General features: G+C 40.7%; 1 protein-coding gene across 1 annotated transcript in view; it reads left to right on the forward strand.

Annotated features, from left to right (window-relative positions):
• Positions 1 to 7,143, forward strand: part of LOC106578122 (zinc finger protein 135) — a 160,036-nt gene extending 152,893 nt beyond the window's left edge. Inside the window, exons 4-5 of the mRNA XM_045701598.1 lie at positions 427 to 864; positions 4,249 to 7,143. Of these exons, the coding sequence (XP_045557554.1) occupies positions 427 to 864; positions 4,249 to 5,843 (2,033 nt within the window). The 3' untranslated portion in view covers positions 5,844 to 7,143. The remainder of the gene's footprint in view (positions 1 to 426; positions 865 to 4,248) is intronic.
• The last annotated feature ends 4,092 nt before the right edge of the window (positions 7,144 to 11,235 follow it).

The following is an 11,235-nucleotide window of genomic DNA, read 5'->3' on the forward strand; positions in this document are numbered from 1 at the left end:
AAACTTACACAATACATTATTCACCATTCACTTCCTATTGGGCAAAACCCACAACACAACCAAAACAAACTGCAAATGCATTCAACAAGTTTGTGGTTTCACAAGCTTAATGTGTGTAAGGAATATGGGATCAAATACTACACTTCTGACTACTGTAATACACTAAGTTAATTTATCCAAACACTTATGACTTCTTCACATTGGGGGACTAGATACATAAAGTGCTTTGATTTCTAAATGGTAAAACAGATATAATGAAAATTCCCTCAAATAAAAGGTGACATTCTGTATTGTCACCTCATATAAACATTTGATCTCAAATCCCAAATTCTGGAATATAGAGCCACATTTGTAAATGTTAGTTTCACTGTCTAAATAAATACATAGGGGAGTGTAAACCTCTGCTATTCCTCTCCTTCCCTCCAGACTCCCTGCAGCTCTCTGTCTCTGAAGAGGAGGTTCCCCCTGAGCAGCAGGAGTGGAGTCCCAGTCTGGGACAGGAGGACCCAGAGACCACACAGATTAAAGAGGAACAGGAGGAATTCAGGACCAGTCAGGAGGAAGAGCAGCTTCAAGGGCTCGTTGATACCAAAGACTCCACATTCACTCCTTCCTGTGTGAAAAGTGAATGTGATCAGGAGGACCCACATCAAGAAGCCATACTAGCTGAACACCCAACTCTCAGTCCACTGAAAACGTCTAAACTACAGTCGTTTCGTGTGTTGTTAAATGAATGTTTAACGGCATCTGCTGCTGTGGAGATTCTTGGTGCGGTTGAGGAAACTGTAGCAGAGTACCAGGAAGAGAATGATCTGCTACGGAGACTGCTGGGGAGGACACCAGAGATAAAACTACGTAGAATAGGTTTGTACGTAGATCTAATACCTAGCTAGCTACGGTTCTACTTAGTTAATAAACTGTTTCCGGTAACAGGGATCTCCATTGCATCCATTTTTAAAGAACAGTTTATAATATAGCTAAGATTCACCGGGCATAATTAAAAAGTTATCTGTCAGGAAAAGATGATTGAAATAGCTTATATAGCACAGCCTTTCTGACTCCAATGCATTTCATTAGAGACTGTGAGTACGTTTACGTTCACACTAGTAATTCAATATTATATTGATGATGGCAGTAGGCAGAGTACGGCTTCAGTCCTGTAGACCCCTGACTCTGCTCATCTTAAACGCCGTGAGGTCATAATAGAAGTAAACATTAGAGGTCGGCCGATTATGATTTTTCAACGCCGATACCGATTATTGGAGGACCCCCAAAAAAAAGCCGCTACCGATTAATCGGCCGATTTTTATTTCTATATTTGTTAAAAATGACAATTACAACAATACTAAATGAACACTTTTATTTGAACTTAATATAATACATCAATGAAATACATTTAGTCTCAAATAAATAATGAAACATGTTCAATTTGGTTTAAATAATGCATAAACAATGTGTTGGAGAAGAAAGTAAAAGTGCAATATGTGCCATGTGAAAAAGCTAACATTTAAGTTCCTTGCTCAGAACCTGAGAACATATGAAAGCTGGTGGTTCCTTTTAACATGAGTCTTCAATATTCCCAGGTAAGAAGTTTTAGGTTGTAGTTATTATACGACTATATACCGTTTGACTATTGGATGTTCTAATAGGTACTTTAGTATTGCCAGCCTAATCTCGGGAGTTGATGGGCTTGAAGTCATAAACAGCTCAATGCTTGAAGCATTGCGAAGAGCTGTTGTTAAACGCACGAAAGTGCTGTTTGAATGAATGCTTACGAGCCTGCTGCCGCCTACCACCGCTCAGTCAGACTAATATGCTCAAATCCGGAAACTAACATTTCGAAAACAAAACGTTTATTCTTTCAGTGAAATACGGAACCGTTACGTGTTTTATCTAACGGGTGACATCCATAAGTCTAAATATTGCTGTTTCATTGCACAACCTTCAATGTTATGTCATAATTATGTAAAGATCTGGCAAAATAGTTTGCAACGAGCCAGGCGGCCCAAACTGTTGCATATACCCTGACTCTGCGTGCAATGAACGCAAGAGAAGTGACACAATTTGCCTAGTTAATATTGCCTGCTAACATGAATTTCTTTTAACTAAATTTGCAGGTTTAAAAATATATACTTCTGTGAAGTGATTTTAACCTGTTAGGGCTAGGGGGCAGTATTTTCACGGCTGGATAAAAAAACGTACCCGATTTAATCTGGTTACTAATCCTACCCAGTAACTAGAATATGCATACACTTATTATATATGGATAGAAAACACCCTAAAGTTTCTAAAACTGTTTGAATGGTGTCTGTGAGTATAACAGAACTCATTTGGCAGGCAAAACCCTGAGACATTTTCTGACAGGAAGTGGATACCTGATGTGTTGAATTACCTTTAAGCCTATGCCATTGAAACACGCAGGGGTTGATTAATGTTTTGGCACTTCCTATTGCTTCCACTAGATGTCACCAGCCTTTACAAAGTGTTTTGAGTCTTTTACTGTGAGATCTGACCGAACAAGAGCCATGGAACGGTGATGGCCGATTAGACTCTGGCGCGCGAGTTCATGTTGGGCACCCTCGTTCCAATACGTTATAAAATATTATTCATGTTCTGGTTAAAAAAGGCACTAATGATTTATGCTATACAACGTTTGACATGTTTGAACGAACGTAAATATATTTTTTCCCTTCGTTCATGACGAGAAGTCCGGCTGGCTTAGATCATGTGCTAACAACACGGAGCTTTTTGGATATAAATGATGAGCTTTTTTGAACAAAACTACATTCGTTATGGACCTGGGATTCCTGGAAGTGACATCTGATGAAGAGAATCAAAGGTAATGGATTATTTACATAGTATTTTCGATTTTAGATCTCTCCAACATGGCCGTTTGTCTGTATAGCAAAGCATATTTTTCTGGGCGCAGTGCTCAGATTATTGCAAAGTGTGATTTCCCAGTAAGGTTATTTTTAAATCTGGCAAGTTGATTGCGTTCAAGAGATGTAAATCTATAATTCTTTAAATGACAATATAATATTTTACCAATGTTTTCTAATTTTAATTATTTAATTTGTGGTGCTGACTTGACTGCCGGTTATTGGAGGGAAACGATTTCCTCAACATCAATGCCATAGTAAAACGCTGTTTTTGGATATAAATATGAACTTGATAGAACTAAAAATGCATGCATTGTCTAACATAATGTCCTAGGAGTGTCATCTGATGGAGATTGTAAAAGGTTAGTGCATCATTTTAGCTGGTTTTATGGTTTTGGTGACCCTGTCTTTGAATTGACAAAACATTACACACAGCTATTGTCAATGTACTCTCCTAACATAATCTAACTTTATGCTTTCGCCGTAAAACCTTTTTGAAATCGGACAACGTGGTTAGATTAAGGAGATGTTTATCTTTCAAAGGGTGTAAGATAGTTGTATGTTTGAAAAATTTGAATTTTGACATTTATTTGGTTTCAAATTTGCCGCTCTTGAAATGCACCTGCTGTTGATAGGGTGCACCACGGGTGGCACGCTAGCGTCCCACATAGCCCCAAGAAGTTAAGAAAGGCGTTGATGTTTATGGTTAGGTACACATTGGTGCAACGACAGTGCTTTTTTCACAAATGCGCTTTTGTTAAATCACCCGTTTGGCGAAGTAGGCTGTGATTCAATGATAAATTAACAGGCACCGCATCGATTATATGCGATGCAGGACAAGCTAGATAAACTAGTAATATCATCAACCATGTGTAGGTAACTAGTGATTATGTTAAGATTGATTGTTTTTTATAAGATACGTTTAATGCTAGCTAGCACCTTACCTTGGCTCCTTGCTGCGCTCGCGTAACAGGTAGTCAGCCTGCCACGCAGTCTCCTCATGGAGTGCAATGTAATCGGCCATGATCGGTGTCCAAAAATGCAGATTACCGGTTGTTGTGAAAACTTGAAATCGACCGTAATTAATCGGCCCTACCGATTAATCGGTCGACCTCTAGTAAGCATACGGTGATCAAAACATCTAGTTTTCGGAGTACAAACCTTATTAAAATAAGTCTGGAAGCAGTAAAACTATTTTTATCTGTTTTGCACATTATTTTAGCTACTGTTGTTATTTTGGATCAATGCCAATAAAGACATTTTCAATTAAAAAAATCATTGAGATCTATAATTCACATTTGTGATTCAAGTGTTCTATTTAATTCTGTAGTATATAAATAACATCTGTTCTTTCTCTCCTTCCCTCCAGACTCCCTGCAGTTCTCTCTTTCTCTCTCTGAAGAGGAGGTTCCCCCTGAGCAGCAGCACTGTGAGCAGGATTGGAGCCCCAGTCTGGGGCAGGAGGACCCAGAGCCCATACAGATTAAAGAGGAACAGGAGGAAGTCAGGACCAGTCAGGAGGAAGAGCAGCTTGAAGGGCTCTTTGATACCAAAGACTCCATATTCACTCCTTCCTGTGTGAAAAGTGAATGTGATCTGGAGGACCCACTTTGGTCCTTGACTCTTCCCCAAACCCAGACTGTGGAGAACAGAGAGAGTGACTCTAAACCAGTGGATCTCAAACCTTTTGTCACTGTGACCCACATTAAGGGTCTCTACATTCCCTGTGACCCTCCAGATAATCAAAACAATGCCTCCAGCCACAGTTCAGCTGTAAGCAGTGACACAGTAGGACTTGACAGCAGCCCACCATTGGATCCCAGTCCACTATTGGATCCCAGTCCACTATTGGATCCCAGTCCACTATTGGATCCCAGTCCAACATTGGATCCCAGTCCAACATTGGATCCCAGTCCACTGTTGGGGGAACACTGTTCCAAACCCAGCACCACAGCTAGAAGAACTCACCACTGCCGTGACTGTGGAGAAACATTTGCTCTGAAAGCTGACCTGCAGAGACATGTGACTCTCTTCAGTAAGATACCCAGTGAATGTAGTTCCTGCCAAAAACGCTACAACTCCACCTGTAAACTGAAGGCCCAAGTCCGACTCTGTCACGGTGGGAAACCCTGCACTGTTTGTGGAAAGACCTTCAAACACAAAGGAGCTCTGTCCAGGCACATGAGGATTCACACAGGAGAGAAACCATACCTCTGTGGTGACTGTGGGAAAAGCTATAATCACAAGAAGCACCTAACCAGGCATAAACTGACTCACACAGGAGAGAAGCCATTCATCTGTGGTGACTGTGGGAAAAGCTTCATTCGCAAGGAGACCTTAACTACACACAAACTGACTCACACAGGAGAGAAACCATTTAGCTGTGATGACTGTGGGAAAAGCTTCATTCGGAAGGAGCACTTAACCATGCATAAACTGACTCACACAAGAGAGAAACCATTTAGCTGTGGTGACTGTGGGAAAAGCTTCATTCGGAAGGTGAGCCTAACTGAACATAAACTGACTCACACAGGAGAGAAACCATTTACCTGTGGTGACTGTGGGAACAGCTTCATTCGGAAGGAGCACTTAACCATGCATAAACTGACTCACACAAGAGAGAAACCATTTAGCTGTGGTGACTGCGGGAAAAGCTTCAATCGGAAGGAGCCTTTAACCATGCATGAACTGACTCACACTGGAGAGAAACCATTCAGCTGTGGTGACTGTGGGAGGAGCTTTACTCTGAAAGGGGACCTGAGGAGACATATACTGATTCACACAGGAGAGAAACCATTTAGCTGTGGTGACTGCGGGAAAAGCTTCAATCGAAAGGGGCACCTAACCATGCATAATCTGACTCACACAGGAGAGAAACCATTCACCTGTGGAGACTGTGAGAAGAGCTTTATTCAGAAGAGGGACCTAAGTAGACATATACTGATTCACACAGGAGAGAAATAATTTAGCTGTGGTGACTGTGGGAAAAGCTTCAATCGGAAACAACATGGCTGCTCAGTCTGATAAACTATTAATTCAGAAGACTAATCTGCTGACACGTGAAAAACATCCACAAAGAAAGTAAATGAGGACACAGAGAGGGGACTAAGAGAGTATTGAGATACACCTGTGGACCAACTCTAACTGGTCCTCCTGATCCTGCTCAGTCCAATGTCACAGTAATGATATAATGGGGCTGTTGTCTGAACCTGACAGGTAATGTTGCTACTCTTTGTGTATGAAATGGACAATCTGCAGTTCAGACAACCACCACTTTTTAGGTGAACAACTGAGGGATGGGGTTGGAGAGTTGTGAACATTCAATGTCGTAGTCAGATATGGATACAAGATGTCCAGATGTAATGTAGGATTCCCAATAGGTGGCCCGTTGGGTGATTTTATTTGGCCCCCAAGTTCTGATTAAAACAAGATTTAATAAAAAAAAAAATGTTTATTCATTGTTAGACATTTTTTAAATTAATTAAGGGAATCTGTTCTATGAAATAACACATAGAATCATGTAGTAGCCAAAAGTGTTAAATCAAAATATATTTCATATTTTAGATTTTTCAAAGTAGCCACCCAGATGTATCCGATTTCAAGAAATTGTAGAAAACATCTCCCTTATATAATCAATGTGAGCATTACATAACCAGGGGAGTAGTGATTGGATAAGGGGGATGTTTTGTAACCAGGGGGGTAGTGATTGGATAAGGGAGATGTTTTGTAACCAGGGGGGTAGTGATTGGATAAGGGGATGTAACCAGGGGAGTAGTGATTGGATAAGGGGATGTAACCAGGGGAGTAGTGATTGGATAAGGGGATGTAACCAGGGGAGTAGTGATTGGATAAGGGGATGTAACCAGGGGAGTAGTGATTGGATAAGGGGATGTAACCAGGGGAGTAGTGATTGGATAAGGGGATGTAACCAGGGGAGTAGTGATTGGATAAGGGGATGTAACCAGGGGAGTAGTGATTGGATAAGGGGATGTAACCAGGGGAGTAGTGATTGGATAAGGGGATGTAACCAGGGGAGTAGTGATTGGATTAGGGGGATGTTTTGTAACTAGTGATTGGATAAGGGGGTATTCCTGTATTGTGTGAATCAGATTTAACTGGTTTAGGGAGGAGTTTACAAGTGAGGCTGGACTGTATATACAGTGCCTTGCGAAAGTATTCGGCCCCCTTGAACTTTGACCTTTTGCCACATTTCAGGCTTCAAACATAAAGATATAAAACTGTAATTTTTTGTGAAGAATCAACAACAAGTGGGACACAATTATGAAGTGGAACGAAATTTATTGGATGTTTCAAACTTCTTTAACAAATAAAAAACTGAAAAATTGGCCGTGCAAATTTATTCAGCCCCTTTACTTTCAGTGCAGCAAACTCTCTCCAGAAGTTCAGTGAGGATCTCTGAATGATCCAATGTTGACCTAAATGACTAATGATGATAAATAGAATCCACCTGTGTGTAATCAAGTCTCCGTATAAATGCACCTGCTCTGTGATAGTCTCAGAGGTCCGTTTAAAGCGCAGAGAGCATCATGAAGAACAAGGAACACACCAGGCAGGTCCGAGATACTGTTGTGGAGAAGTTTAAAGCCGGATTTGGATACAAAAACATTTCCCAAGCTTTAAACATCCCAAGGAGCACTGTGCAAGCGATAATATTGAAATGGAAGGAGTATCAGACCACTGCAAATCTACGAAGACCCGGCCGTCCCTCTAAACTTTCAGCTCATACAAGGAGAAGACTGATCAGAGATGCAGCCAAGAAGCCCATGATCACTCTGGATGAACTGCAGAGATCTACAGCTGAGGTGGGAGACTCTGTCCATAGGACAACAATCAGTCGTATACTCCACAAATCTGGCCTTTATGGAAGAGTGGCAAGAAGAAAGCCATTTCTTAAAGATATCCATAAAAACTGTCGTTTAAAGTTTGCCACTAGCCACCTGGGAGATACACCAAACATGTGGAAGAAGGTGCTCTGGTCAGATGAAACCAAAATCTAACTTTTTGGCAGCAATGCAAAACGTTATGTTTGGCGTAAAAGCAACACAGCTCATCACCCTGAACACCCTATCCCCACTGTCAAACATGGTGGTGGCAGCATCATGGTTTGGGCCTGCTTTTCTTCAGCAGGGGCAGGGAAGATGGTTAAAATTGATGGGAAGATGGATGGAGCCAAATACAGGACCATTCTGGAAGAAAACCTGATGGAGTCTGCAAAAGACCTGAGACTGGGACGGAGATTTGTCTTCCAACAAGACAATGATCCAAAACATAAAGCAAAATCTACAATGGAATGGTTCACAAATAAACATATCCAGGTGTTAGAATGGCCAAGTCAAAGTCCAGACCTGAATCCAATCGAGAATCTGTGGAAAGAATTGAAAACTGCTGTTCACAAACGCTCTCCATCCAACCTCACTGAGCTCGAGCTGTTTTGCAAGGAGGAATGGGCAAAAATTTCAGTCTCTCGATGTGCAAAACTGATAGAGACATACCCCAAGCGACTTACAGCTGTAATCGCAGCAAAAGGTGGCGCTACAAAGTATTAACTTAAGGGGGCTGAATAATTTTGCGCGCCCAATTTCAGTTTTTTTATTTGTTAAAAAAGTTTGAAATATCCAATAAATTTCGTTCCACTTCATGATTGTGTCCCACTTGTTGTTGATTCTTCACAAAAAATTACAGTTTTATATCTTTATGTTTGAAGCCTGAAATGTGGCAAAAGGTCGAAAAGTTCAAGGGGGCCGAATACTATCGCAAGGCACTGTAAGTCATTGTTGGCAAGTTATTTTTCTTTGTCTGCAGACGGCCTGTTTTTAGAACCTCTGTCTCTCTGGAGCCTTTTTGCTAAATATTCTACTGCTGTATTTTGTTGTTGGGGTCGGAGCCCGTTAGCTTTTTCTGTATTCTAAGACATCAGTTAGAGGTAAGCTTCCGCTTTTTGTCCACACGTGCAGGGTCACAAAAAGTCATAAAATAATTAGTATTTTTCATTAAATGGATTTTAATCCAAACTAAAGTTTTGTTGCTAAGGATTCCACAACGCGGTTAGCCTTTACGGCTGGGACTGAGAGTTTGTGGTCCCTTTTTTGTTGTTGCGTGGATTCCGGGAGTGCTAGCTGGCTGTACTAGACACCTGTCGTCGTCGTGGGAAAAACTCATTGTTATCTTTTCGTAAAACAACTGTTTGCAGTATAGAGCCAATCTGGATACCAAGCAGATCCTGAGGGAAATCGACGAGTACCAACAGCTTTACGCTATGGAGGAACAACATACTCCTTCATGGAAAGATCCGACCACCTCACAAAATAACTTTAACCCGACAAAAAAAAAGAATAACAGATTCATCTACAGACACGGACGATTTACTTACCATTGAGGTAGAGGCTAGTGCTCTGGCTGGAATTCATGCATCAATGGAAAAGTTGTGTGAGGAGGTAGCAGGGCTGAGGGGGAGTTTGGCGCTCCAAAGAGAAAACAAGACACTCACAGCCGAGGTAAAAATACACGATTCCAACATGGTTTGTCTACTCAGGGAAAACAAGGTGATGAAGGAGACTCTACTAGACATATAAAGTCGTAGCATGCGTGAAAATCATTTTTTTTCTACCAATAATCCAGAAAGCGAGACCAGTGAAAATCATTTTTTTTTCTCGTATTTTTGAGGAATTCCAATAATCCAGAGGGCGCGATCAGAGAATTCATGAAATCCGCATTGAAACTTCCTATAGAGACTGTAAACAAGGTGGCTTTCCATCGAGTACACAGACTTGGAGCGACAAGACCAAGGGTCCCCGACCGATCATCGTAAAATTTGAACACTACCAACAAAAGGAGCTGATCAAAAGGAAGGGAGCTGAACGGGACCAAATTCCAAAGGAGATAAAGGAACGTCGTAAGAGACTGTATCCGGTACAAAGACAACAAAGGATGGATGGTAGGCGTGCCTTTATCATTGTGGACAAACTCTTTATAGATGGACAGCTATTCCGAGACAGCTCCATAACACTGTGACTGTACTAAATTCTACAGGGACTTCAGGTTACGGGGGAAAAAAGTATGGGAACTGTTTAAAATATCAGAACATTATGAAGTGGATATGAACCCACACGTACTCAATTACATGCTCGCTTACACATACGGACTTATACACACACACACACCTGATCTCGCTCTCTTCTCTCCCCCTCTCTATTGTCAAACTGTTTTATAATTGAATGTGTTTATCTATCTTTTTTATGTATTTGTCTACAAGTTTATATATGTTTACAACAAACAAGGGGAAGATATCAGAATAGGGACATTGGGGAATAATAACATATTGTACGGAATACATTTGTACTGTAGTGAAGCCGTCTCTAGAGTAATGCAAGGTGTCTTTCATGATCAGGTGAAACGTCAATTGCTATGGAAATGCTGGGGTGTGTTTTTCAATGATGTTAAAGATAATTATGATGCAACTATGATGGTGATATGATATGGTTTACAATTATGAATATTAAGGCTATACGCACTACATGTTACACACATAGACACTCAAACTGTCACGTCCTGACCAGTAAAGGGGTTATTTGTTATTATAGTTAGGTCAGGACGTGGCAGGGGGTATTTGTTTTATATGGTTCGGGTTGTGTGTGTTTGTAGAGGGGTGTTTGATTTATGTATTCCGGGGTTTTTGTCATTGTTCTATGTTGTGTTTTCTATGATCTATCTATGTTGTGTATTTCTTTGTTGGCCTGGTATGGCTCTTAATCAGGAACAGCTGTAGATCGTTGTTGCTGATTGTGAGTCATACTTAGGTAGCCATGTTTTCACCTGTCCCTTTGTGGGAGGTTGTTCTTTGTACTGCTGTGTGAGCCTACAAGACTGTTCGTTCGTTTATTTTTTTGTTTATTCGTCGTGTTCACAATAAAAGTTAAGATGACTCAACCCGCTGCGCCTTGGTCCAATTACTACGACGATCATGACACAAACATGCAAATTGGCAGAGTTATTATTTATTTGGACATCACACATTATAGTCTTACTCTTATACAGACATCGTACACACTCATTATATCACATCCAATATCATACACATCAACCTACTCAGATTTGTTACACACATAATTTGTCTCAATTTTCTAACATCTGTGGCATTGGCTCACAGGCGAACAGGCAAGGGAATAAAACAAATACTGCTATAACCTATTTCTTGAATTCTAAATATCAGACATTTGAAAGCTCTAGTTTTGACCTTCATAATACCTCTGATGGCAGTAACTTTACAAGCACTAATTATGGTCAGTTTAGACTGAGAATAGTATCTAGTTATGGTAAGAGGTGAAATAAGTATAGC

This window comes from Salmo salar, chromosome ssa18 (genome assembly GCF_905237065.1).
Source record: "Salmo salar chromosome ssa18, Ssal_v3.1, whole genome shotgun sequence".
Taxonomy (NCBI): domain Eukaryota; kingdom Metazoa; phylum Chordata; class Actinopteri; order Salmoniformes; family Salmonidae; genus Salmo; species Salmo salar.